General features: G+C 45.9%; 1 protein-coding gene across 1 annotated transcript in view; it reads left to right on the top strand.

The window, feature by feature from the left end:
* zfhx4 (zinc finger homeobox 4) overlaps nt 1–27,500 on the top strand; it is a 76,088-nt gene that overhangs the window by 19,058 nt on the left and 29,530 nt on the right. The window contains exons 2-6 of the mRNA XM_056299199.1: nt 7,454–8,033; nt 8,118–10,010; nt 10,331–10,555; nt 11,538–11,832; nt 13,676–14,220. Of these exons, the coding sequence (XP_056155174.1) occupies nt 7,500–8,033; nt 8,118–10,010; nt 10,331–10,555; nt 11,538–11,832; nt 13,676–14,220 (3,492 nt within the window). The 5' untranslated portion in view covers nt 7,454–7,499. The remainder of the gene's footprint in view (nt 1–7,453; nt 8,034–8,117; nt 10,011–10,330; nt 10,556–11,537; nt 11,833–13,675; nt 14,221–27,500) is intronic.

Raw genomic sequence — 27,500 nt, 5'->3', positions numbered from 1 at the left:
TTGCCAGTGTTGAGTCATTTTGATTTGCCAAAAGGCATTTTTGTCACTGGTTTTTTTTGTTGCATAGAAGGTAATTTGTTGAACAAGATTCCTGTGCTAAATGGAGTGGCGCTCACTTTGGGTGTCTCGGTCTCGGCTGCACCTTACAATAATGATAAGGTGTCTTTTGGTAATGAAGGTCTTCGTCACGAAGGAGACACGGGGGGGAGAGGAGGGACAGGCAGGCTGAAAGGGATGTGTGTGTGTGTGTGTGTGTTTGCAGAGGGGAGGCATCTAGTGTCTATTATAACACATCTTGGTGACAAACCAGGGCTAGAAAACCTTTTGTGTGGTTTAGAAGTAAAGGGGAGAAAAAACACTTGGGCATTGCAAAGCCTCCCGCCCATCCCCATCCCTTTGCAATCTTCTCCCTCTAGCTTTCTTTTAAGACTTTAAACAGAGAGCATTAAGCTCTCCTCTGTGATTGTGGTAGTGTGTGTGTGTGTGTGTGTGCGTGCGTGCGTGCGTGTGTGCGCGTGCGTAGGTGGGTGCACATGCATGCATGCATCTGGGCTCTTTGATGGTGACCAAAGCTTCTCTGGCATTGTGAGGAAGGATATAATTCCCCCCTCCACCTTCATGCACTCCATTTATTCATCCCTCTGCTTCTGCATGGTAACAAATAAACAGGTCTAATTAGACCTGAGGAGGCCTATTCACAGTGCTGACAGTGGGAGATGGATGCAGGCGCTTTCGCACTGCCCTTCGCCTTTGTCTTTGGGCAACGCTTGGTGACATTTTGATAGAAGATTCGGTGTTGGGCAGAGGGGCCACATGCCGTGAAAGGGATGACCTTCTTGGAGACCTTGGGGATTGGACAAACACCCGTAGTTTCACGCTGTCGTCTGACTTTGTCGTTTGACTTTGCTGGGTTCTCAAAAGTCACTTGAACGGTAAAACGAAGGTTTCATTTGACCCACGTTTGGCGAGTTCAGATGTCTCATCAGATGTTTGTTTGATTCCAACATTAAGATTGTTATAAGATCTGTTTTTCCTTCAGATGGAGGTGAAAACTCCCGTTCAGTTGCCAAATACTTTCGGTCTCTTTTGACAATAACTCTAAAACCCCAAACCTGATTTTTAGGTGAATTTCAATTGTTCCATCACTGTTGCACAATTCTTATTAAAATGTTATGAAGGTCTTGTAAATTGGCGTTGAGCTGTCTTATTTTCAGATGGGTAAATTGACTGGACTTTGTGAAATATCTGACTGTGCCTGTGTTCTGCCAGGTTCAGTTCAAATCATGGCTGATATAACCTGATCCAGAAAGACAGTGTGTGTGTGTGTGTGTGTGTGTGTGTGTGTGTGTGTGTGTGTGTGTGTGTGTGCGTGTGCGTGTGCGTGCATAAGTGCTTGCATGCATGCATGCATGCATGTGTGCGTGTAGTCTTGGGAAGGTGGTGAAAGACAGGAAAAGAAAAGTATGGATCAATACCTTCTTTACAATGACACCCTAGGTAGGAGGTAGTGAAAAAGTAGATGGATGGATAGAGGGACACAGACATAGATGGAGGAAGGTGAAGAGCAACAACAGACCCCCTGAAACGAGCAGTGTCCAAAGCCGGCATTCCCGGGCTATTATTCGCCTCTCACGCGATCTGATCTGCAGCCTAAATCACCTTGGTGCATTTAGTGTGTGTGTGTGGGAGTGTGTGTGGGTGTGTGGGTGTGTGTGTGTGTGTGTCCATGCGTGTGCAGGCGTGTAAAAAGCAGGGGGACATGCTTAATTAAAAAACAGAGGTAGGAGCAGCGGAGGCCATCCCTTTTGTTCTTCTGTGAAAAGAAGGGAACTGTTTTTGCAGAGTGGAAAAACCTGGGCTTCATTGTTAGTCTCTCTCTCTCTGTCTCGCTCTCTCTCTCTCTGTCTCGCTCTCTCTCTCTCTCTTTCTCTTTCCCTCTCTCTGAAATAAAAGGAAAGGAGTGCGGTTGGTTAGCAGAGCGAAGAAAGGCAGTGGGGTGGGGGGTGGGGGGTGGAGTGAGGGTTCGGGGCGGGGGGCGGGGGAGATGTGGACAGGGAGGTTACTGAGCACAGCAGTAACATGATCTGCATGGGGAGGGGGGGGGATCGGCAAAAAAAACAACTATTGGCCACTAGTGCCTGGAAAGGTGTGAAGGCCAGGGAGGAGAGCTTAACAAAAAGAAAGGCAGCAAAAAGCTGTCACTGACTTCAGAGGCGATACGAGATGTAATCAGCGTTGAGAAGGACCGGCAAGCCTAAGGACTTTTTTGTTGGTGTTAAAATCTGGAAGAATTTCTTCCTTTGTTTTTATTTTTCCTGGATGAAATGTTGATTTTCCATGTTGAAGTCACTTGAGTTCCAGGCCAAGAATCTCATGACTCCCATGTCCATCACTGACAACCCCTGTTAGCCTCAGTGCTAAACTAACACTTGCTAAATGGATTAGGACTCCTTCAAACACTTGCACCAGGCCACAGTGCGCCGGTGCTGTATTCATGAGAGGAAATTGGCTAAGGTGGGCCGAGGCTTATGCCGTCTTAAAAAGATAAGGTGTCTAGACAAGTGTTCTGAGGGCGGAAGACATGTCCGACTTTATTTGGAGTTGCACCAGAGGAAGCAATAGCGTGAACATAGGCAGTGTACAGCCATACAGCAGCAGCCCGCAAGGCACAAATATTTGGAGCTGTGCATATTCAGACACACTGGTATACATACTCCACTCATAGACACACTTGTACATCATCATTGGTTTGCAGTGCACATGTAAACACCTCTCAGCCTGTTAGCATCGGGGTGATATGTCAGTGCCAAGTACTTAACACATTGGCTTATCCATAAGACATAATTCCGTACTTAAAGTGTTAGTAGATGCATAATTCATAAACTGCAATGTTTTATGTCCGAGCCACAATTCAAAGGGGGCTGCTCCCCAATGAAATAAGCGGGGAAATGACACCAATGACAAGTAGTAAATCCTGCAGCATGTGTCGCATTAGCTCTCAAACCTCCTGCTTTTGAACAGCTTTACCCTCAATCACATTTTACACAAGCCTTGTTAGGAAGGACGTCGGCAAAGAGAAGCGAAAAATGTATATGGCGTAGTGTAGCAACAGCATGGTCCCTGGTGTTTTGGTGTTAGGCAAGTGTGATTGATGCTTTACCTGGAGAAAGCTGAATGAGTCTCGAATTTAGTGCACGTAGAGGGGCTTTTGGGGTATCTTCTTTGAAAAATGTTGTTGGCTTTACCTTGTTTTCTTGTGAGTCAGGTAAAGTGTCATGGCAACTGGGGTGAAACATCTTTAGGAGATAGAAGTGGGGGGGTATCCACACACACACACATACATACACACACACACACACATCTCTCTGGCAAAACAGGTGATCTTCATAGGAAACATATAAGTAAACTAAGAGGACAGTATTTAAAAAGCTTTCATTAAAAAAAAAACCTTGCAACATCTATTTGTATAATCCGACAGGATAGCTGAGGGGTGTAATCCGTGAGTCTGCTCCGTGCATTCTTGTGGCACAACACATAATTCTGGCTGTCTGCGATCCTTCCTCATTGAGAACAAAAAGCTAATGAAGCTAATGATGCTAATTTCCATGCTATTACACGTATTATACACATAGGCGTGTGTGTGTGCGTGCGTGCGTGCGTGTTTGTCAGAGAGCCAAAGAAGGGGAAAGAGAAAGTAAGGAAAGGCAGAAAGAGTGAGAAGGAGAGAAAAAGGAGGTCTTTTTAAGGATTTGTGCCTCGGGTCAGCTTTGTTCAAGTCAATAATGTTCAACTGCTTCACCTAATTGGTGCATCAGATGTATGTGGTTTACTGCATTAGTACAGTTTAGGCAGTCAAAAGTACATTCACCTGACTTGCAGCATTGTGCAAACTGTCTGGCACTCGATGTCTTACTACGTCGTATACTCTCTGGTAAAGACGAGTGATTATCAAACGTCTTCATACGTTAGTATGTACTTTACCCAGGTTTTACGTGTGCACCTGTGACTGTGCATATGCATAAGATTTAAGTAAAAATCAACATTTCATCATGTTACTTTCACACGTCTGCTCCCTGTCCTTTACAGCGTCCAGTTTTAACTAATAACATCCAAAATTCAGTCTCCGCTCCATGTGATTTGTTGGTTTCTTTCACCCAGCTGCCTTAATCTTACAGTGAAGAGGGAGAGAATAAGAGAATGAATGAGAGAGAAAACATAATTTCTCTTTTAATCTATCACTAGTCCCCATGGAATCATCTCTAGGATATCTCAGATTAGACCTGATTACGGCACAAACGCGCACACGTGCGTGCACACACACACACACACACACACACACACACACACAAGCGCGCGCACACTTGATTTCATTTGTCACGCTTTTACTGTCCCACCCACAGGCTTTGTTTAGTCCTGGATTGCAGCAGATTAATCCTCTAATTGCTTTGTGGTGAGAGAGAGAGAAAGAGGAAAGAGAGAGATAGGGGAGAAAGAGTGGGGAGAGAGCGAGAGAGAGAAAGATGGGGGAGAGAGAAGCAGAGGAAAGAGATGGGGAGAGAGTGGAGAGAGAGAGATGGGGAAGAGAGAGAGAGAGATGGGGGAGAGAGAGAGAGAGAGAGAGATGGGGGAGAGAAAGAGAGTGTAGAGAAAGCGAGTTTAAACAGCGGGTGGATAGGGTTAGAGTTTAACATGGCTCTTTAAAGCCTTTGCTAATGCCATCTCATTTACATGCTACGTATCTGAAAAGCCCCGGTACTAGGCACTACTACCCAGGACTAGTATCAAGATCCCATTGTATGCAGAACTAATCCTCATTTTGCTACTTTTAGCCAAACATGAAAACTTTCATCAAAAGGAGAGCTAGTCGAAGCTTTTTAATCTTTTACTCATGTTGTCTCTCTTCCTCTTTCTTTTTCCTCCTCTTCCCCATCCGTCATTCCTTCTTTCTCATTTTCTACAGGTGATGGGTAACGAATGACATGTCTAAAACTACAAAATAAAATGGTTTCCTGTGCATTGTGTTCCTTTGTGGGCTTAGAATCAGAACCAGAATCATCTTTGTTTGGAGTATTTCACTCTGTTATGAGTATACGTTTATGTTTATAGTCGTGCTTTTGTGTGTTTGTGTGTGTGTGTGTGTGTGTGTGCGCGCATGCATGTGTGCCTCTGCATATATGCCTTGCAGTGAGGAGTGAAGAGATTGAAGTAATGCGGGGTTGAGATATGGGCAGCAGCTCAGGATTGATAACATCTCACTGGTATTCCAAACATCATTCCTCATGGAAGCAATCTCTCTCTCTCTCTCTCTCTCTCTCTCTCTCTCTCTCTCTCTCTCTCTCTCTCTCTCTCTCTCTCTCTCTCTCTCTCTCTCTCTCTCTCTCTCTCTCTCTCTCGTCTCTCTCTTTCTCTCTCTGTCTCTCTCTCACTCTCTCTCGCTCTTAGCTTTGCAAAGGCACCATTGAAAGGCTCTATGTATTTTTCTTAATGCAAGTCCTCCTCCACTGGTGATTTCCTGACTCTACACCCCTCACTGTCTGTTCCACAGGAAGGTCCCTGAAGGGGCTGTTCCTTTCAGCAAGATCAAATACAGACACATACTCAGTGATATCATGATATGCATTCTCTTATTTTCCATTTCCTTACAGAATGGCCAACTTGCTTCATTAGTAGGTTTATTGGCCCTGTGTAATTAGCAACCCCCGACTTAGACGAACAGGTCTAAGCAGATTTAGTGACTAATTAAAGACTCCTCTGACTCTTAAAGATCTTGCATGCTAATCCGCTTGTTCTCTTAAAGGAATGCTCATGTTTTTACAAGTCAGCACTTTGATCAACTTGGCATTGTGCGTCAAGATTTTTGTACGTGTATCTGTGCAAGGTTGCGTTCAAGATTACGAAAAACCTACATTGTACTGCCTGCTAAACACTATTTTAACATGCTGTCAGCATGCCCCGCAGTTCATTTTACAAACGCTGGACACGAGTGAGATAAAACGACTCCCGCTCCACTACTTTCTGATCACACAATTTTAAGTTGACTAAAGTGCCTATTTACCAAATACTTGAGGTATTCCTCTAAACCAGGGGTCCCCAACCTTTTTTGCACAGTGGACCAGTTTATATTGACAATATTCTTGGGACTGGCTGATGGTGGGTGGGGTGGGGGGGTGTTAATCATGATCAACATACGTAGGTTAGGTTTATAAGTAAATAGCATCATGACATTAACCGTAACTTTTGGATATTAAACACACAGCTCATGTTTTCCATGCATGAACGTATAAAAACATTGCAACTCACCAATATCACAGAATCAGTGGGAGCCCTGGGCTTGTTTCCACATGTCATACACAGGGGGCTTGTAGAATGTGAGTCATTGGTCGCAATAAAGCCATATTTTAGGTGCGACTTGTCTTGTTTCCTTTCAAAGGAAGCTTTTTTTTTTTTGCAGTCTCGGCTTCTGCTGTCTCTGTGTTATCATCATCGTTAGACCTTTTATCTCCCCTACCTCTTCCGAAGAAACTCTCAAGCGACGTTTGTGTTTTACTCATGGTAGCTAGCTAGTTGCAACACACACACATAAAGTAGGTAAGTGGGTGATGACCGACTGATGACCTTGTGTGCGTTGCATTACTCAAGTTCAACGTCAGTATCCTCATCCTGTTGTGGGCATGACAGGGAATGGTGAGGAGAGGCGCAGCACAGAAACACCGTGCCAAGTTCAATGTAATTACCGCACAAATAGTCTTTAATGTTATATGTTTATTGTTCAGGCTTTTTATTTATTTATTATTTATATATATATATATATTTGATTTTTGATTTTTTTTTTATTATTTTTTTTACGAATCATATTGTTTCCTCGTGGCCTGGTAGCGAATGCTTTGTGGACCAGCAGTTGGGGACCGCTGCTTTAAACCATCCAACTGTTGGCTGCCAGGATAGAAGGATTAGTGTTTTAGGCCTCTACCTCCATCTCCCTGTCTCTAAGCTGTAGTCCCTTGGGTCAGGGGGAGACTTGGAGAAACTTTTGTCTGAGGATGAGTCCCCCCCCCCCCCCCCGTGGAGTGGCAAACAAACCAAGTCTGTCAGCTGTGAGACAAAGATCCAAGTGGGAGCTTTTCTACCAGTTAATATTGGATTTCTCCTTCTTTCAAAAGTCGTCATGGTGCTAGCTGCTTAAAACAGTTTTTATCTCTAGGCAGTATGTGACGTGAAACAGAAATGTGAAGGTAGATAATAGTCCCTTGTTATTGAATTTGTTTGCGCTTAACATGACTCAGATATTTCTTGGTGTGTAATACAACACATTATAAGTGTAGGTTGTAGGGTAAAAACAATGTTCAAGTTATGAGTAAGTAATTAAACAATGCTTTTAGGGTTAGCCAACAATGTTTGTTCACCGTCAATAACCATATTGTGTTTCTTTTTCTTTTCTCTTCTTCCCTCTCAGGTCCCTGTTAGGTTGGATGAGATGATATCCCTATGTAGTGGTCGTCATGGCAACTTGTGACTCACCCCCTATGGTGTCCTCACGGCAGCCGGAACATGGTGGCCAGAAGTTGGACGCTGCTGCTGAGGACAACTCTGTCGTCGCCATGGAGACCAGTGTCGCCCAAAGCAACAATGCCAACAACAACCGATTGTCGCCTGTTATCACCATAGCTGGAGAGCCTGAAAACGGCCTCGGAGAGTCCGCTGTGAGCCCACTTAGGACCACTGCTACCCCCACCACTGTTAGTGTTAGTACAACCACCGGCCCTGTGATCGAACAGAGCCGGAGAGAAAGCTTTACTACCGGGAACAACGGGAGTGTTACCGGGACTTTAACAGGAGCAGGAGGAGGTGCAGCTTTGGGTTCGGACTGTTCTGCCCCAGCCACCTCTCCGGTGGCACCTGTGAAGGAGATTCCCTGCAACGAATGTTCCAGCTCCTTCTCTAGTTTACAGAAATACATGGAGCACCACTGCCCCAACACCCGCCTGCCTAACGCAGGAAGTCATGAAGAAGAGGAGGAGGAGATTGACGGGGTGGTAGGGGAGGAGAGTGAAGGAGAGGGGGAGCATGAGGGCGGCCCTGCGATGATGGGGGAAATGAACAGCGAGATGGAGATGGAGGAGGAGAGCGATGTGGAGAACCTGTGCGGCGAGATTGTCTACCAGCCCGATGGCTCTGCCTTCATCCTGGAGGACTCCAAAGAGCAGCGCGGCAGCCAGGGGGAGATCTCTGCAGCTCTCCGAGTCAGGGGATTGCTGTCCTCCCAAACTTTCCCCCATGCCCAGGTCAGCAGTGGCCAGAGCGGCCTGAGCCCTGCAGGGGAGCAGTTAGAGCAGCCTGCTGCACCCATGTCCTTCTACCCCCAGATCATCAACACCTTCCATATCGCCTCATCCCTGGGGGGCAAATCCCTGGTGGTCGACCACCCCTCCTTCCCAAATACCTCAGCTGGAGGGCTGGTCGGCGCCGGTCCTGTGTTGCACAGTTTCCGTGTCTACGACCTCCGCCACAAGGGTGACAAAGACTATCTGACGGCGGATGGCGCAGCCAAAAACTCCTGTGTGTCCAAAGATGTCCCCAACAATGTTGACTTGTCCAAGTTTGAGGGCTGTGTGGCCGATGGGCGACGGAAGCCTGTGCTGATGTGTTTCCTGTGCAAGCTGTCATTTGGTTACAGCCGCTCCTTCGTGACACATGCCGTCCATGACCACCGTATGACCCTGAACGAGCAGGAGCAGAAGCTGCTGAGCAACAAGCACGTCTCCGCCATCATCCAGGGCATCGGCAAGGACAAAGAACCTCTTATAAGCTTTCTGGAACCAAAAACACCCCCGAACTCTGTGCTACCCCACTTTCCCACACCTGCCAACTTTCTTGGGCCTGATCCGGGGCTCCGAGGCTTGTGGAACGCTTTTCACAATAGTGGGGAGAATGCTGATCCTCTCCATGCAGGCTTTGCCTTCTTGAAGGGCAGCGCCAGCAGCTCCTCCAAAGACCAAAACCCCAGAACCCAATCCATGCCAAAGGCCGAGACCAACCCAAACCTCGGGGGAAGGGCCGGTGCCCACAGAACCTCTGATGGGAGTTCTGCTGCTGCCGCTGCTATCAGCAGCCTGGAGGGCCGGGACTCTGATAGTGACTGCAAGGGCCACACTAGGGACACACGCACTTTGTGTCCCAATGGGCCCGACCTGAGCCAGTACCCGCCGATCAAGCGGGAGCCCAGTGCAGTAGGAGGAGAGAGCCCGGACCAGGATGATGACGCTTACTCCAATGGAGGAGGAGTAGAAATGGAAGCAGAGGAGGAGGAGGAGCAGACCATTAACATGGTGATGACAGGTAAACGGGCCAACAGCACCAGTAGCAAAGATTTCCCTCTCTTAAACCAAAGCATTTCCCCCCTGTCCAACAGTGTGCTGAAGCACAACAGTGACAGCAAAGGCCCTGCATCCTCCTGTTCTTCCTCCCTGGCTGTGTGTGAGGAGCTTGAGATGGACAAGAGCAGTTTGTCTGCTGCCTTGGCAGCAGCCAGAGACCGGGAGAGCAGCAATGACTCCACCAGCGAAGCCCTGGCAGGCCGGGATGGATCCTCACCCTTCTCCCATCCCCTTGACATGATGATTATGCGCAGAGATGATGAGAGTCCGGGGCCACTTCACCAACACGCGGGAAATCCCGGTACCCCTGGAACCCCTGGGACCCCCGGTACCCCAGGTCCTGGTGAGGGGTCTCCAGGTAGTGGGGTGGAGTGTCCCAAATGTGACACAGTCCTGGGATCATCACGGTCTCTAGGTGGTCATATGACTATGATGCACTCGCGAAACTCATGCAAAACGCTGAAATGCCCCAAGTGTAACTGGCACTACAAGTACCAGCAGACACTGGACGCACACATGAAGGAGAAACACCCTGAGTCTGGCGGGTCGTGTGTGTACTGCCGTACTGGCCAGCCTCACCCACGTTTAGCTAGAGGCGAGAGCTACACCTGTGGATACAAGCCCTTTCGCTGTGAGGTCTGTCTACCTTATTCTCTATCTCCATTCCAAATCTTTTTCTTCTCACAGCACTTATCCTTTTTATGCTTGTTTTGTCTGTACTTTTTCCTACTTTGAAATTATAAAAATAGCCAAGATCATTAGTTTTTATTCATTTAGCGCTTTTTAAGGAAATATAACATTTCATTTTAGGGTTTACTGAAAATATTAATTAAAATTATAAACTATGTTCTATGTGTTATCCTTATCACATAATACTAATTCAATTGCTATTTCTTATATAAGATAATTTTATGGATATTTAAAAAAAACAGCACCCTCTGCGATTTGCTCCATAGGTATGCAACTACTCTACCACCACCAAGGGCAACCTGAGCATCCACATGCAGTCAGACAAGCATTTGAACAACGTACAGACACTCCAGAACGGTGGCAGTGAGGCCCAGTACAACCACAACCACAACCACAACCATGCCAATCCAGTGCCAAGCGCCAGTCTGGGTGGTGGCTGTGGTGCGCCTTCACCATCCAAGCCCAAACAGAAGCCCACTTGGCGCTGTGAGGTAATGAACAGAAAAAGAGCATCATTGTAGCTCAGCAGTAGCAACAAACTGATTTTCTTATTACATGGTTGCCACAATGGGCCACTTATTTCCCTTTGCGTCACTGTGTCTTATTATTTTGCAACAGCATCTGATCTATGGTCATAATAAAGTGGCAACCATAGCAAATTCTGATATGATTTCCAAAGCGCAAAGTGAGAAAGAAATTTAAACTTTAAATTCCTAAATGCAAGGTTGTGTTCTTTGCTGTTACTGCGTTTCAATTTTTTTTGGTTTTATGAATATCAATACTACAATGGCTTCCCTTTTTTCTTTCAATGCCCATGTAATATGTATTTTGACTACGCCATGGATTTGGATTAAACTGAGTCAGAGTTAATGGCCTTATTTAGAGGGATGATGATATAAACAAGTTTGAATTATCAAATGCTCTCAAAAATATTTACTGCTGAGGGCGTTCAGGTAGCATAGCGGTCTATTCCGTTTCCTACCAACACGGGGATCGCCGGTTCGAATCCCCGTGTTACCTCTGGCTTGGTCGGACGTCCCTACAGACACAATTGGCCGTGTCTGTGGGTGGGAAGCTGGATGTGAGTATCTGTCCTGGTCGCTGCACTAGCATCTCCTCTGGTCGGTCGGGGCGCCTGTTGGGGAGGGAGGGGGAACTGAGGGGAATAGCGTGATCCTCCCACGCACTATATTCCACCAACGAAACTCCTCACTGTCAGGTGAAAAGAAGCGGCTGGTGACTCCACATCTATCGGAGGAGGCATGTGGTGGTCTGCAGCCCTCCCTGGATCAGCAGAGGGGGTGGAGCAGCGACCGAGGCGGCTTGGAAGAGTGGGGTAATTGGCTGGATACAACTGGGGAGAAAAAGGGAGAACCCCCCCCAAAAAAAATATGTATTTACTCCTGGCCAATCGTCTGTGGCATTTTTTTCTTTTTGACTATTCATCAATACTCCCTGCCTTGCTTTCCCCAGGTGTGTGACTATGAGACCAACGTGGCACGAAACCTGCGCATCCATATGACTAGTGAGAAACACATGCACAACATGATGCTGCTGCAGCAGAACATGAAGCAGATCCAGCACAGCCTCCATCTCGGCCTCGCCCCAGCCGAAGCAGAGCTCTACCAATACTACCTGGCCCAGAACATGGGCCTGGCCGGTGTCAAGCTGGAGAATCCGGCAAATGCTGGCGCTCCGGAGACCCAGATGATGATTAACCCGTTCCAGTTAGACCCCGGAGCTGCTGCTGCGCTAGGATCTGGCCTATGTGAGTGATTTTAAAGAGGTTATTTTAGGCTAGTTTTGTTTATTTGATGTTGTTGAATCATTGGGATAAAAACATCACATTAGGGTGACATGATTTGGTCAGAGCATACATAAATAAAGCAAAGCCTTATTTCCATACAACTTCGTGGCTGGTGTGACAAATTGCTGAGCCTTTTTGTTTTCTTTTTCACTATTTCCGAGCATTGTATTTATTTTTCTGCCTTGTTTTCTTATTCTGCACTCGGTCGTTTCACAATATATCGCATCTCATCTATGTCTGATACCACCGTAGTATTGTTCGTTTTCTTTTTCTTTTGTTCTTCCTTGCTCTCAATTCTTCTCATCATCTCCTCCTTTTTCTCTATTGTACTCCTTTTACCTTGGACCCCCCCCCCCGTTCTCCTTCTCTCTTATCTCTCCTCTCGTATTGTCCCTCTGTCATTGTCTCCTCTCTCTCTGACCCCTCATACTGATTAAAAAATGATTATGAGACACCACATGAGAATTATTCTTAATCTTTCATTCGTAATTTTCTTAAGTCAGCTTAATCCCGCCCCTCCACACACACACACACACACACATATATATATATATACACACACACACACACACACACACACAGACATACACACCTTCGCTCATCCTCAAGAGAGCACACACATCACAACACACACACACACACACACACACACACACACACACCAACGCAAACACACCCGAGCATGCACACAGCAGGAAGCGGATTCCCGTAGGAGTGAGAGAGATTTAACAATGACCCTGCAGTGTTACACACCCACTCCCTCCTCTAGCGCTGGAGGTCACAGCCCAGCCGGCAGATGTACTCTCAGTGAATTACTCTGATCACACACTGCTCCCCATAGTGAGGCGCAGCTGTACATAGGTTTAGGTCTTTGCAAGCTCTACTTTCATGTATTCTCACTCTTACATGAATACATGGGCAGAGAGACACACACACGCACACACACACATGCACACACACTCTCCCTCCTACTCATCCGCTAATTGGCAGATTTATACTTTAACTGTTAAAAAAAAAAAGATAGGCAGAAGACGTGTAATTGCTAAATTCTTTGTGCGCCAGTCAAATGCTAAGTCAACATTATTCGGGGAGGGAAACATACTGCTTTGGTAATAAGCACCAAGGGAAAGAGGCAAGGGATCAAATGAAAGAGTTAATTACAATTACATGAATGGCAGATCTGTGTTTTGTTCTGGAGTAGGCGGGTAGAAGAAAGAGAAATTGTGTGTAATGTATTGATCAACTTTTCAAGTCTCTGTGTGTGTGAGAGAGGAGCTCGTGGCCCTAAAACCGCCGCCCCGCCATTGATGAGGGTGGTAATTAAAGCTATCTGATGAGTGAGTTAGCAGTTGAAAAGGATGATTGTAATTGATCCTGATTCAATCCTATTAGGGTTTTTTTTATAGGCAAGGCTTTGTAGGGAGCCCAAGTCCTCTGTGAGGCTTTATTTTATCAAATCCTTTTGTGTGTGAGAGGCCTACATGGAGGACTCACTCTTCTCTCCGCACTTAATTTCATTTAATAAAAAAAAGATCCTTTTCTCTTTTTCTCCATCCTTTATCCCTTGCTGTGTTTGGCAGCCTTTGATTTCCACTCGCAGTTTTTCCATTCTGTTTTTTGCACCTTTTTTAGCACCGTGTCTCACCTACAGTACCTACTCCTTGCCCTTTCTCTCCAACGTGTTATCCCTCCTGCACCTCCATCTTTGTAATCCTTCTCATCACCTCATCTTTCAGACGCCTTTGTATCTCTAGCTATCTCTAACCTGCTTTCTCCCCGTCTATCTCTTCGTCTCTCTCTGTAGTGAATAATGATCTGTCAGCGGAGTTGCGTCTGGCCAGCGGTCAGCTGATGACAGATGACCTATCGTTGCTCACCTCGGGCGGGATGGGGGGCATGTCCACATCGGACCCCTCCTCCCTCTCCTCCCTGTCGCCGCCCATCAGTGACCCTTCACTGCGCCTCTACCAGTGTGCCGTATGTAACCGCTACTCCACGGACAGCCTGGAGGCGCTCAACGCCCACGTCAACGCTGAGCGCTCCCTGCCGGAGGAAGAGTGGCGCTGTTTGGTGGGCGACGTTTACCAGTGCAAGCTGTGCAGCTACAACACGCAGCTCAAAGCCAACTTTCAGCTGCACTGCAAGACAGACAAGCACATGCAGAAGCACCAGCTAGTGGCCCACATCAAGGAGGGAGGCAAGGCCAACCAGTGGAGGTTAAAATGCGTTGCCATTGGCAACCCAGTGCATCTCAAGTGCAATGCCTGCGACTACTACAGCAACAGCGTGGATAAGCTGCGGCTACACGCCACCAACCAGAGGCACGAGGCCGCCATCCGCCTCTACAAGGTATGGAAGCTATTCTTCCTTGCATATGCCTTGCAGAAACCTAACTTTTCCGAAATGTAACTTTTTTCCAAGTAGAAGGGGGGGGGGAACCCATCCCCCTCTGATCACTATGTTCTGTATCAAATATACACTACACACATTCAAAGGAAAACCTTTTTTTCTTCCTTTCACATTCCAGCACACATTGTCAATATTTATTTTATTTTTTTCTTTGTGCAGAGCTCATGACATGTGGTCCACTTTTGGGGATGGGTTGAGGTGGGTGTGGCGGGTGGTGTTAACAAAACTAACTACAGTTATTACTGGAAAAAGGAAATGTTTGGGGGTACGAGGTTTTTGGAGGAGATTGACATTTTAATGCATCAAACATATAGCACAGCCCACTGACAACCTGCACATAGATACTGTATTGATCCTAACCTTTTCAATAGTCTCAGCCCAAAAATATGTACTGACAGATCACTCTGGTCAGTTGACATTAAATACTATACCACAGAGCTAAAACAAAAAAAGAGTTTTCCCTTCAAAAGTGATGTCGATTAATCTTTATGGTCATACATTTGCACATTTCTATGTATATAGACAAATCAACGATGACAGATATACCCCTTATTAGTTTTCCCATATTTGGGCTAACTGGTAGCAAAACAGCTCCAGATAGCCAAAGTGGAACATCATCCTGGTTGTGATTGGTCACGGGGTTACCAATTCAGTCACCTATTAGTGGGATGAAGTAAAACAGGCGCAACTTACTGACCTTAATAATTAACTTAACTTCACACTTTAAGCAATAAAAGCATCTGTAAGGGCTGTCTGACTTGGCCGATATCTGGCATCTTCCCTCTTCTTAAGCCATGACAGCTTGAGCTTGTTTCCTCTCCATATATTCAAATGGACTTTCTTTGTCAAACAACTCCTACAGCTTAATGGGATGCTGCCGCATTTCCTAGGCTTTAACCTACAGGATCAAGTGCATTAAATTAATGAGGATTTCTTTACTGCTATAAACAACATTTGGCAGTGTTAGGTGTGTGTGTGTATGTGTGTGTGTGTGTGTGTGTGTGTGTGTGTGTGTGTCTCTTCCCAGGTTGGTGTTACACTTCGCAAGGAGAAGCACTAGCATTAACACTATGTAAAAACAAGAGTCGAGCTTACTTCCTATATTTGAAATTTAGAGCTATATTTTCCTGTTTTACTGTCAGACCATAATTTGGATTAGGCTACGTTAGCCGTGTCTGCAGCCAAATGTTAGCAAGAAAGGCAGGAAGGAGAGGGGATGATATGCAACAAAGGCCTTTTGTGAATATCTCACTTGCATTTTGCAAATAAACACAATTTATGGATGTACCTGTAACTGCTGATTTATAGCAACTGTACCAAGTGGTGACTGGATTAACTGTGTTTGCATTCTTGGGGTTTATTTATTTATTTAAAATGGTCTTACTTGACTTTGTTAGGACCTTGAGATGCGCAGATTGAGGAGTGCACTAACTGAGACAGGCTGTACCGGACAGAGGACGATGAGCTGTATTTGCCCACAGCGATTTTTCCTCGGTTACATAAAAAATGTTAAAATTTATAAATGCCTCACTGTAGAAAGTTGTTTCCTTTATATTAGGGATTTGTTTAGGAGCATTATATAAAGCCTCTCAAATGGTCTAGTGTTATTATTCGCAGAAAACTGCGTCTGTTTGATTCTGTCACATGGGAATAGATTTTTCCGAATTCTAATCTTGTACCTAGTAGCGCTGTCGTGGCTGCTGGCCCACAGTAGGGAAAGGCTTCAACAGATATGCCACTGGTTTGGGGGCAAGCACTATTTATTTCTACGCTAAGGAAGCCAGGAAGCAGTCTTTCACGTCACCTTTATAACTATGCAAAGGTCCCCTGTATGCAAGATGAACGCCATTGAAAATATGTATTTCATTTGTTTGGCAACTGGCATTGACTAATAACAGCAGATACTCACTTAAGCATTTAGAATATGAAAAATTCTTCCTTTGCTGTACTGAACACACACAAAAGATGCAATAGAGGTGTTCAAGAAGGTTAAAGATCAGGGTGCATGCATAAAAGGAGTTTGGTATAGACTAACTCCGGCAAAGACAAAGGTCAACATCAAGGCAAGGTTGAACAGCAACCTCTATGATAAATACATACATATATATAATACACACACACACACACACACACACACACACGCACAGAAAGGGACAAAGATTGCAAAGCAGTCCCACATTTCAGTGGTTGCAGTTTGCGGCATTCAACCGATGCTGTAACACCGACACTTCCTGTGCCGCATGTAACGGCCAGCGTCCTCGTAAGTCATAACCTTCATGATCAGCTTGATTACACTAATCTGGTTCACTTAGCTACCATCAGGGACCTTTGACAGAGCCCTCTGTTAGTGAGTTTGTTTGTGTATGTGTGTGTGCGTGCGTGTGCGTGTGTATGGGTATGGGCATGCATTTTTCACAGTTGCGAGCCACATTTAGCAGTTTCTTCAAAGTCGGTTATGCAAGGCAATAGCCATATAGTTTGGGTTAAACATATGTAGTCAATCAAAAGTACAAAAAAAAAAAAAGCCATTTATGTCAGTTTTGAATAAAGTCAAAAGGTAAGTCAAACCCGGAAATCAATGCACTGGGCTTGTCTAAATACATTCCCGATTTTAATTCTTACCCATTTTCTTGCCAAGGCAAAACAAATTGGGGGGGGGGGGTCCTTTAAGGCACACACAGACACCATTGCCCAACAAATCAGCCCGGGGAATGCAGAGGAGTGGGCGATTTGGCTGAGGAGAGAGAGGGTCATCCCAATGCCCCCTCTGTGCACCCATCCACCCCTATACCTCATCTACTCACCCACCTACCCCACAGCCCTCAACAAATCTGTTCCACAGATGACGCTTTTAATGCTTCTGGCAGCCATCCCACTATTTTACCCTCGGACATGTGGTAGTAAAGTGAAGGCTGGGGGCGGGTGGAATTCATAGAGTAAAGGCTGAGAAGTGGGAAAGTAGAGGTAAAAAAAAAAATCATTTCTTTATTTGACCAGAAAAGCACCTCTCCTTTTATGTATTGGTGGAGGTGAAAAGCACATGGGGATGGAGGTAGCTTGGCTGGACACACAAAAGGGCCGAGTGTTGACGACTTTACCATCTGGTTTTTTTTGGAAACACAGAATATCTTTATGGCACGGGAAACCATTTGAAGATACAAACAAAAAGCATATTCAGGAAATTTTATGGCTTCTTTGTAGCGGCAGTGCAGTAGTTCTGAGGGGAATAGAGAATTCAAAGGTTTTTTTTTTTTCCCCGGTTTTTTCCCAGACTTTGAAAGGACGAGGGGGAAATGACATTAGCAGCACATGGTCCCTCGCCGTCTCGTGGCATGGACGCAGCAGGTGGCAGGGAAGTTATAGGCCTTATATGGAGAAAGTAGAGGTCACCGCCTCACTTGTCATTGGTCGACAAAAAAACAATTTCTCAGAAATCTGATTAATCGCTGTTTTTTTAATAGATAATCCAGTGTAACTGACATTGGATATGACCGTGTAATGCATGTTCGGATGCTGATGCCAAACCAGACTTCAAAAATGCATTGCAAATACTAGATAATTGCACGTGGCAATGATTAAGAATTTGTTTTTCTTAATGCTCAACTCGGCGACATTTTGATGAATCGGGCCTTTTGTAGGACAGTGACCAAATGGAAGATGTTTAGGCGTAACATCTGCCTGCTAGCTAGCTGCCTGTGAGGTAAGCCCGATGTTAAACGCTGTTGTCGCATAGCGTGTCCATAGCTGGCCTGGGTCTTGTTTTGGTTAGCATTGAATGTGGTGAAGTATGGCTTGGTTATGATTTTTAATAACAAACACTGGAGCTAATGCACATAGAAACAGGAATAAATCTGTCAGTGCAATTCACAAGTGCTGTGTGTCTGGTAGGGAGTAGGGTTTGCAGTATGTGTCTGCATCTGCAGAGCTTTGAGACAGATCTGGGCTGTGCTAGCCCCTGGGTCATTAGCAGTTGAGAATGTTCATGGTCAATGTGGCATGGTCAAGGACCACACACACACACACACACACACACACACACACACACACACACACACACACACACACGCATGCACGCACACATGCACTCACGCACGCATGCATGCATGCACGCACACACACACACACGCACACAAGTCACCACACCTGTTTTTCAGATGGTTGTCTGAACGAATCTCAAACTATCCTTCGTCATTCAACCCCCACACCCTCTATCTCTCACTCCGTCCGTCTGTCTGTCTATGTCCGTCTTACTTTACCATGATTATTCAAACAGAAATTGAAGTGTGGGGTCGACTGCACTTTTTCATATCTGTTTTTCTTTTCAATAATATCCCCCTTCCTTCTTCTCTGTGCTCTTTGAACTTAGAGTCCAAGAACCGTATAACTCTCATCACTTTGATAGACGTCGAAGTGGAGAGGAAAAGAGAGGGGGATCCCCACAGTAGGAGAGAAGACAGATAGTGACATCAAGATGAAGGTTTTTGTGACCGGGGATAGAAGTCGAGGGAGAGGAATGTGTCCAGGAAAATGGTAGACTGTCTCTCTGTCTGTCTGTCTCTCTGACACACTTTCTCCCCGTGTGTCTCCCTCAGACTCCGTCTCTCTCACAAGCACTGCCTCTGCCTCTCTCTCTCTCGCCGTCCCTTTGTTTTTATCGGACTGTCTCTTTTTCTCTTTCTCTGTCTCTTTCTATCACTCCCCTGGGGAGCAGCAGATAGGCCATCTCATTACCCATGATCCTCTTGGCAACACCAAGGCCGGGAAACGAAGGGAGGGGCAAATTAAACAGGAGGATGGTGGGGGAGGGAGGGGAGGGGGGGTATGGGGACCGGAATTTTAGATTCATCAAAAGAAAATCGCCCCCACCCCACCCTCTCTCATTTTCCTCCCCTACTGCATATATTTCTTCCTCCTGTTTTTTTTCCAGCCTTCCCACCCTTCTCCCCTCCACCACTTTTTATTTCCCTCCATCTAGCTCTGATGGAGATGGCTGTGGTTATGCATCTGTGATATTAAGTCTACCTCCGTGCCTTGGCTGTTAGCAGGGGTCAACCCTGCCGTTCTCATTTGAAAATCAAATGGCCCTATATATATGCAGCCCTAATTATTGGACTGTCATTTGGACCTATGTGATGGGGAAATGGACAGGAGATTGACTCCCTCAGATTTGCATAAAAAGCCATTGTGCTGGCCCCTGGAATAGAAAAGAGAGTGGATCCATTTCAAATGCACAGTGCCGTTTATGACACTCACACCGGCGCATGGGTGCACACAAATGTAAGGGGCAGACCTACACGGATAAACTGACACTCATGGGCACAGCGGTGCACACATGCATGTGCACACGTATACACACTCAACTGGTCTTTATTCTCAAGTTACTCTTTCCCGCTGAAGCCCGTGTCCTGGTCGTCTCGGACACGGGCTCTTGATTACTGTGTTATTAGCTAATACTCAAGGCCAACTCAAGGAGTTTCTGGTTTTCTCCCCCCCCCCCCCCCCCGAAGAAGGAATGTTGATATACTTCGCACTAGATTCTCCAGACTGTGGGAAAAGAAAAAAAAGATTCTCAGGTTTTGTCCCTGAAAGCAAAGTGTGTCACGCTCCTGCGTACCTCAGTAGGGCTGATTTCGCCTTTTGCCTTTTAACCGAAGTTCTCTCTCGCCTTCTCTTTCCAGAGTTCTCTCTTCTTCTTGCTTTTCACTTGCTTCTTGCTTTTGCTACAAAAATTATTTCTTTAGATTTAGCTCATTTTGGCTCTGTATCTCTGAATCTCTCTCCCTCCCTCCCGCTCTCTCTCTCTCTCTTCCTCTCCCTCCCTTGCTCACTCTCTCGCTCCCTCTCTCTCCCTCTCTTGCTTTCTCTCCCTCCCTCTCTCTCTCTCTCTTCCTCTCCCTCCCTCGCTCACTCTCTCGCTCCCTCTCTCTCCCTCTCTTGCTTTCTCTCCCTCCCTCTCTCTCTCTCTTCCTCTCCCTCCCTCCCTCGCTCACTCTCTCGCTCCCTCTCTCTCCCTCTCTTGCTTTCTCTCCCTCCCTCGCTCACTCTCTCGCTTTCTCCCTCTCTTGCTCCCTCTCTCTTTCCCTCTCTTGCTTTCTCTCTTTCCCTCCCGCTCTCTCGCTCCCTCTCTCTCCCTCCCTCCCGCTCTCTCGCTCTCCCTCCCTTGCTCACTCTCTCGCTCTCGCTCTCTCTCTCTCTCTCTCTCTCTCTCTCTCTCCCTCTCTTGCTCTCTCTCTCTCTCTCTTCCTCTCTCAGTGTGGCAAAGAGACGCTGGTTAGTAGATTATTCAAATCGTCTCCTCTTTCACCTGCGTGGGGATTACAATGGAAATCTTTCAGAGGTCTGGGGATGGCGGACTGGGGGAGGGGGCGAGGTCCATGTAATTAAAGCATAAAAGCAGGTGTGTGTATGTCTGTGCTGTCGCTTTGTGTGTTTGACGGATACGTTGAATAGACAGACTTCTCTCCCCTCCCCCTTCTTCTCAATAATCCTCATAGATATTAATAAGAGTTTCCCCTATTCTCCTTTTAGTGCCATAACCAGATGGTCAGCACAGCGTTTGTGTGTGTGTGTGTGTGTGTGTGTGTGTGTGTGTGTGTGTGTGTGTGTGTGTGTGTACATGTACATGTGTGCACACATCCGGCTTTGGTCCGACTCCTGATTGACACTCTGCATGTACTGTTTAATTACCCCAGCAACCCCTTGCCCCCCTCCACTTCCCCTGTGGCTACTTTCTTGTGAATTGGTAAGGGAGCAGATGAAAGATAGCGTTGATATTTTTTTGACCTTTTTTATTTAAACAAGGTGAGTGTGTGTCTGTATGTGGAAGTAAGGGAGACAGATAGACAGACAGAGAGAGGTGGTTCCCCTCTCGTATTAGCAGCCAGATGTGATCTTCTTCATCATCCCCGTCCTCACCTTCCCCGCCCCCTGTGCTCTGGGTCATTTGGGCCGGGCCAGGTCGGGGCCAAGCCGTTTGTCTGTGTGCAGGGGACTGTGAAGCAGATTGGGGCTGACAGGTATGGGAACCATAGCGTTGGGGTGGTGGTGGGGGGGTGGCAGGGAGAAGGGTGGGTGTGCAGGGGGATGTCACTGTCTTCTAGACCACCAAAAAAAAGGACGGGACCGTCTCAGGGACGCAAGAACAAAGGAGCTGGCAGGAATTTGTCTTTTTCTTTTCTTTTTTTATATCTGAGCGCCCCATCTAACACCCCCTGCCACCGAACCCCCCAGAAAATACACCTCCTCCCTTTTACTTTTGATTCCTGCCACTCTTCCTCCCCTTGCCATCCTCTCCATCCGTCCTCAGCCTCCCCCTCCCCTCCCTTCCTCATATGTCCGCGTCCTAGGACACAGATAAACCGAGGGGGTGTGAAATCGTACGGGGCGCGTGATCTTAAAATGTGATGACCCGGGACACGTTTTACTTTCTTTGCTTTATGTTTTTCATGCCTTGATTTAATCAGACGCACTTAAACAACATCACAGGATGTCAGGATCACAGAACCTTTACTTTTTAAAAAATTTTTTTACGAGTTCATTAAACTTGACCTTCAGAATCACCTGACACTCAATGGAGCACCTGATTTGTGCAGAAATTCTCATGTATAGTTCATGTGTTTACATCATATTTCTGACACTCAGGAGTCATTTTTTAGAAATATTTTCCGAGCTGTGCTGTGGTGTTTAGGTAGCACGAGCAGCTGTATTTTGTTTTGTTTTCTCATGACCCTATCAGGATATTGATATGGACATAGTTGAACTGGAATACTCCTCAACACCCTTCCAGATCAATAATCAATCGATTGGAGGTAATTGTCCCTCCCCTGGAACAGTCTCAGTTCTCTCCATCTGCCTTTCTCTGTCTTATGCTCTCTCCCCCTCTCTCTTTCTTTCTTTATTTCTCTCTCTCGGTGTCATCAGCATGTGGCTCAGGATTCAGCATTCCAGTTGTAATTGATTTTAACCATTAGGTGCTCAGTGAATAGATAAGTAGTGGGAGATATTCGATTACATGGTGAGAGGGGGGGAGAGGGCTAAAAGAAGGGTAGTAGAAGAAAGGATGGGAAGGCGAAGAGATGGGAGGAAAATTAGTGACAGGAGGCGAGGGAGAGGTATGGAGAAGGATAGAAGAAGCGTGTTTGCAAGGGAAGATGGAGAAAGAGGAACCGATCTCTCCTGCTGTCTATCTGTCTGTGCCATTGGCCTTCTAGCCCTGCAGCAACACAATAGCAGTGACCTCCTGTGAGTTCAAGCAGCTTAGTTTCTGTGAGGTAATCCCTAATGCTTTGAAATAGACCTGATAGAAAGCCCACTTACTTGTTTGAGTTTTGGGGGGGGGGGTCAGCACATTTAGTTAAATTAACCCTTTCAAATTTTCATTTTTAATTGTAATAACAACATTACAGTACTTTCTTTTGCAGCAATAGGGAGTGTGATGTCTACAAATGCATGCTCTGCAATTAAACGGTGGACAGATGGCTGATTGCATTTATTGCCCTGATGTCATACTGACCGCCATGCATTAATACGCCACCCTCCTCCATCGTATATGCTTAGATTACTATGCTGGTGGCCAAAGTATATTATTCCTTTGCTGTGGTCGCAGATACCCTGCAGAGGTGGCCGTTTTGGGTTTGAATGCAGTTGAGGGTAGGATTGCTTCCCTACTGTTTTCTGAAGATATAAGTCTGTGGGCTCTTTTCCTTTTTTCCTCCGCTTTTTTTTCTGACCCTTTCCTTTCTCCCCTCTTCCTAGTGCTGGCAGGAGTGCAGGTCAGGACTAGGGGTAGAGGGAGTGGGGGAACAAAGGCAAACATTTGAGTAATCTTCAAAGAGCCCATTGGTATGTTGAGTGGACCCTGGTATGCGGACTGCGGCTGAGGCTTTTTCAGGGGAAAACAATATCCTTCCTTTAGCTGGCTGCTTCCTAGGCAAACTCCACCAGCCAGGGGATCCTAACATCGCCACGGCTATCCCTTTGAAAACGGTAGAGTCCTGCATGTCGACATTCAGAGCTCATCGTCATCATTAGTTTAGGGGAGAGATTGTCCGAGGATGGCAACCGTGGGCCCGTTGGACTGTGTTCATCTGGACTAACGGACGTCGCATGTTAATCGCTGAGTGTGTGCGCCTGTGTAGCACAGGTTTAATTATTAATTGTTTGTCTTTGATAAAGAGGGAGAAGGCAAAAAGAAAGACGAGAGTAAGCGAGATTGTCATCTGCAAAGAAAGTAGGAAGAGATCAAGTGTGCCATCTTGTAGGTCAACTGCGCGTTGTTTGATTTCCTGTGGCAATATGCAAAACGGCCTCGCTGAAGAGGTTCTCTCATTGTGTTCTCCCCGGGAGAGGTAGCTCCAAATTGCGTACACACACATGCACGTGCACGTGCACGTGCATGCATGCACACATGTACACACACACAAGCTGCACCCACTCCCGTTAAGTAAGCCTGAACCTTATCCTTTTTGTCTATTGAGTGAATGCAAATAGCGAGAATTGCACAAGAGGGAAATAGGTCCTATTGCAATCCAGTGTAACTGTATAAATTCTATGTAGGGCTACCCAAGTGTATAATGTTTAGTATTTGATATCTATGAGAGCTTATGTATGATAAAAAAAAAGAGAGAAGAAAAGCCATAATGGCACATGCATTCAAAAGAGGCAGGGCTTAAAAGAAAGGAGAGAAAGAGCAGACAGTCTGCCATTTTGTGACAGTTTCAAAATGAACTGCCTTTGTCCGGTAATCGCCAGCCATTTTCTCACGAGGATCCACCCCAGGGATAATTTTTCCCATTTCTCTGTCATTAGCAGTACTGGTATTAGGCTTGTGTTTTGTTCCTTGTACCTTTTGTTTTGTGCTAAGTGAAACCATGCGACAGGGTTGGGGCTAACTGGGAAACAATACTCCCCTTCACAGGCCCAGGAATGTGTAATTAGTGATTTGAGCCCAGCTACACTCATCTAGATTCTTCCGTATCATTCTCTCTTTCTCTCTTTTGTTCTGTCTGTCTTCGTTTCTCAGCCCCTTGGCCTCTCAATCACTTTGTCTGTCTTGGTTTGTCTTTTTCTCTCTCTCTTTTGTCTTACTCTGAGACATTTTTCAGTTAAGTTTCCATTTTGAACAAAGCTAAAAGAAAAAAAATGGTCAAAAACCTTTGCTCTCTCTTTTCGCCAGAGCTTTTTTATCATTTCCCGTCACCTCGGACTGGGGAAGTAAAGTGTAATGATACACATAACATTTAGCAGAAACCTCTCCGATGAACTTTCTGTCTCCGTCTCTCTCTTGCTCTGCATATCTCTCTCGATTTCTTCTCTGTCAGTTTTATCTGGCCTTGGATTCCCAGAAGTATTTTTTTGCACATTAGTAAAATGGAAAATGATGATCCCTCTCAGAAATTGTTAGCATTTCAGTGATATTTATTCCATTGTGCATCCTTGGAAATGGATAATTCCATCTGAAATGTTAGCATTTCTAGCATTTTGATGATATCAGTCAGTGGAAAAAAAAGATAATGACAAGAGAGAAATGGTTCAGGGAAATGGGGGGGTCTGGTCAGTCTCACCTGGCGGCGGTGGAGACAAGCGGGGGCTTTTAGGACCTAATGGGCTGGGGTCAAGATGGCTAATAGGGAGTAAGTGGCTGAGCCACACTGTCTAAATCTAACACTAATGTAAATACTGATCCATTTTCAAGGTGGGGTGGGGTGGGGTGGGGGGTGGGCTGGCTTTCAAGACACCTCATACACTTACATACAAATACACACATATACACTTACTTTGCATGCGTGCATGCACATAAAAGCACATGCATGCACACACACACGCATGAACACAGGAACACACACAGGCAATCATATAAAAAGTAAGTAAGGGTGTTTCCTATTATCTACCACTCTATCACAAATTAATGGGTGGGGGTACAATTTAAAATACATGCTTGCTGAGTCTGGTGAAGCATAAAAAAGGTCCTACATGGCCGTGCAGCTCCACTAGAACAAATAGATTGCACTGTAAAAACTCACTACGGTCTTTTTTTTTTTTAACTTGCCTCTTTGTTGTAATATGCACAGCGTTTGTAGGGAAAAGAGAGAAAGGTTGAGAGGCCACTGAGGTCAGGAAGCTGTGAACTTCAGATTGACCCTTGCCTTATGTGTCAGACCCACTTAAGCCGTCCCTGCAAGTGAGTGTGAGTGTGTGCGCCCATATGTGGACTGGGAAGAATGGAGGGCACAACTATTTACTCGACTATGCCGTTGTACAATTTTCCAAATTCTCCAAAAAGCTCTATCATTACTGATTTCCATTTTTTTTTGCTGACAACTGCACATCTGTAAAGTGGAATAAAAAAAAAAAGGGTGAGCAAGTGAGGAAGAAGCAGTCGACAGGAGGTAAGGGAGAGAGATATGGACAGAGAGAGAGCGAGAGAGGAGCAGCAGAAACTTAGTATGAAAGACTCATTGTGATAATTCATTTATTTGGCTTGGCAGCCATTATGCGATGGATGCTTATTATTATTGGGTGACCTAAGCTAAGCTAGCTGACAGGCCCTCCCTCTTATGGACAGGCCCCAAAACTGTAATCACGCATGTCTGCCAGGAGGCAGAAATGAGAGAAACAGAAGAGGCAATTTACCACTTGGAAACATGCTTCTTCAGAGTTATTAGTGTGGTAGAAAAAGGTAGCAAGGAGGGGAAGGAGGCCACCGAGAGGCATGGTTTATGTGATTGTGGGTTTGTTCGCGTGTGAGTGCATGTGTGTGTGGAGGTTAGGAGGTCCTGGCATCTTTGCATGCTAACCTCGTATGAGCGAAAGACTGAATTGAGGGATTTTCATTCGTCTTCCCGTGACAATATGTGCGGCGTACATAAGACCCTCCGTACCTGCGTGAGCGGGATGGCACATACCTCCAGCAGTGGAGTCTGCCAGCAGATCCATTGGTGATGATCTAGTGTTACATCTATGTCTTGGGGGCTGAGCGGCGGTTAGCAGTAACATGTGTTAGGGAGGTGGTAGCACTGATGGAATTCTACACTTGGCAGCCTTCCAGGCAGTGCTGGTATGTGTTTAAAATACTTTCAAGGAACAAAACACGCTTTTGTTGTTTGCTAGGCCAAGCGGGGCTGTTTTTGTCTCCAATAGCCCCCAGGGGCCCACGGGATAGCACCGGAAGTTGGTGGCGTTCCAAAAAGAAGGTATACCCAGCAACAAGCCCATATTACCTCAGGAAAAAAAAGGCTGATGAAAGGAGATAAAGACGTTTTCAGTTTCGCATTGTGTATACACACGCGCGCGCACACACATGCATACACACTCACACACACACATGCATACACACTCAGACACACTATCTCTCAATGCATACATGCAGTAGTCAGATGGAATGTGTATTGTTATAGATATAAACGTACACGCAGAAGGACAGACAAAGACCCACACTTGTATGTAAAAGACGTTGTCGGTGTGTGTTCATTAGCTGCCTGGTTCCGCAGTTAAAGACAGGAAAGAGCCCCATTTGTACTGCATGCCGTAATTTTTCTTCAGTTTAGGCAGAAAAATACAGTCTGAGTGCGAAATGTTCACGTCGTTTTTTGTTTCTTTCGGTGCGCAAACCAAACACATACACTAACAAGGAAAGACACAAATCATGTATGATTGAAATTACAGGCACCCACAAACACAGCCATGTGATAAGAAAGTGTGTGTGTGTGTGTGTGTGTGTGTGTGGAGGGGGGCTCTGCTGTTTAAATCACACACATGCGTGCGCACGCACACACACACACACACACACATATATATATATATATATATATATAACATATACATCCTCCAAGAGATGAAAGAATTTGTGAGAAGCTGTCTTTTGCTTTCCTTTATTAAGAATTCACTTAATGAGGCATTTTTGTCACTGCAAAAAGAACAAATGAATCTGAGACGGCAGCAGTGCTATCCTTACAGCGAACCCGGGGACGCCGGGGGGGGGGGGGGTTGAAGCGAGAGGGAAGGGCTGTGTGAAAGGTGTTTTGTAAACATCTCAGTCTGCATAATGAATACAGTTCTGTCACTGTGACACACCCACCCAGCACACACACACACACACGCACACACACACGCACACATGTGCAGGAACTCTGCAGCCCACCAGTACACGAGAGAGCTTCTCTTACCTGTCAAACTCACTCTCCTCCTTTTTCCACACACAAATTCCTCTGTGGATGTGTGTG

Source organism: Lampris incognitus, chromosome 19 (genome assembly GCF_029633865.1).
Source record: "Lampris incognitus isolate fLamInc1 chromosome 19, fLamInc1.hap2, whole genome shotgun sequence".
NCBI lineage: Eukaryota > Metazoa > Chordata > Actinopteri > Lampriformes > Lampridae > Lampris > Lampris incognitus.
Note: the sequence above shows the minus strand (reverse complement) of the source record. Positions and strands in the feature narration are given on the sequence as shown.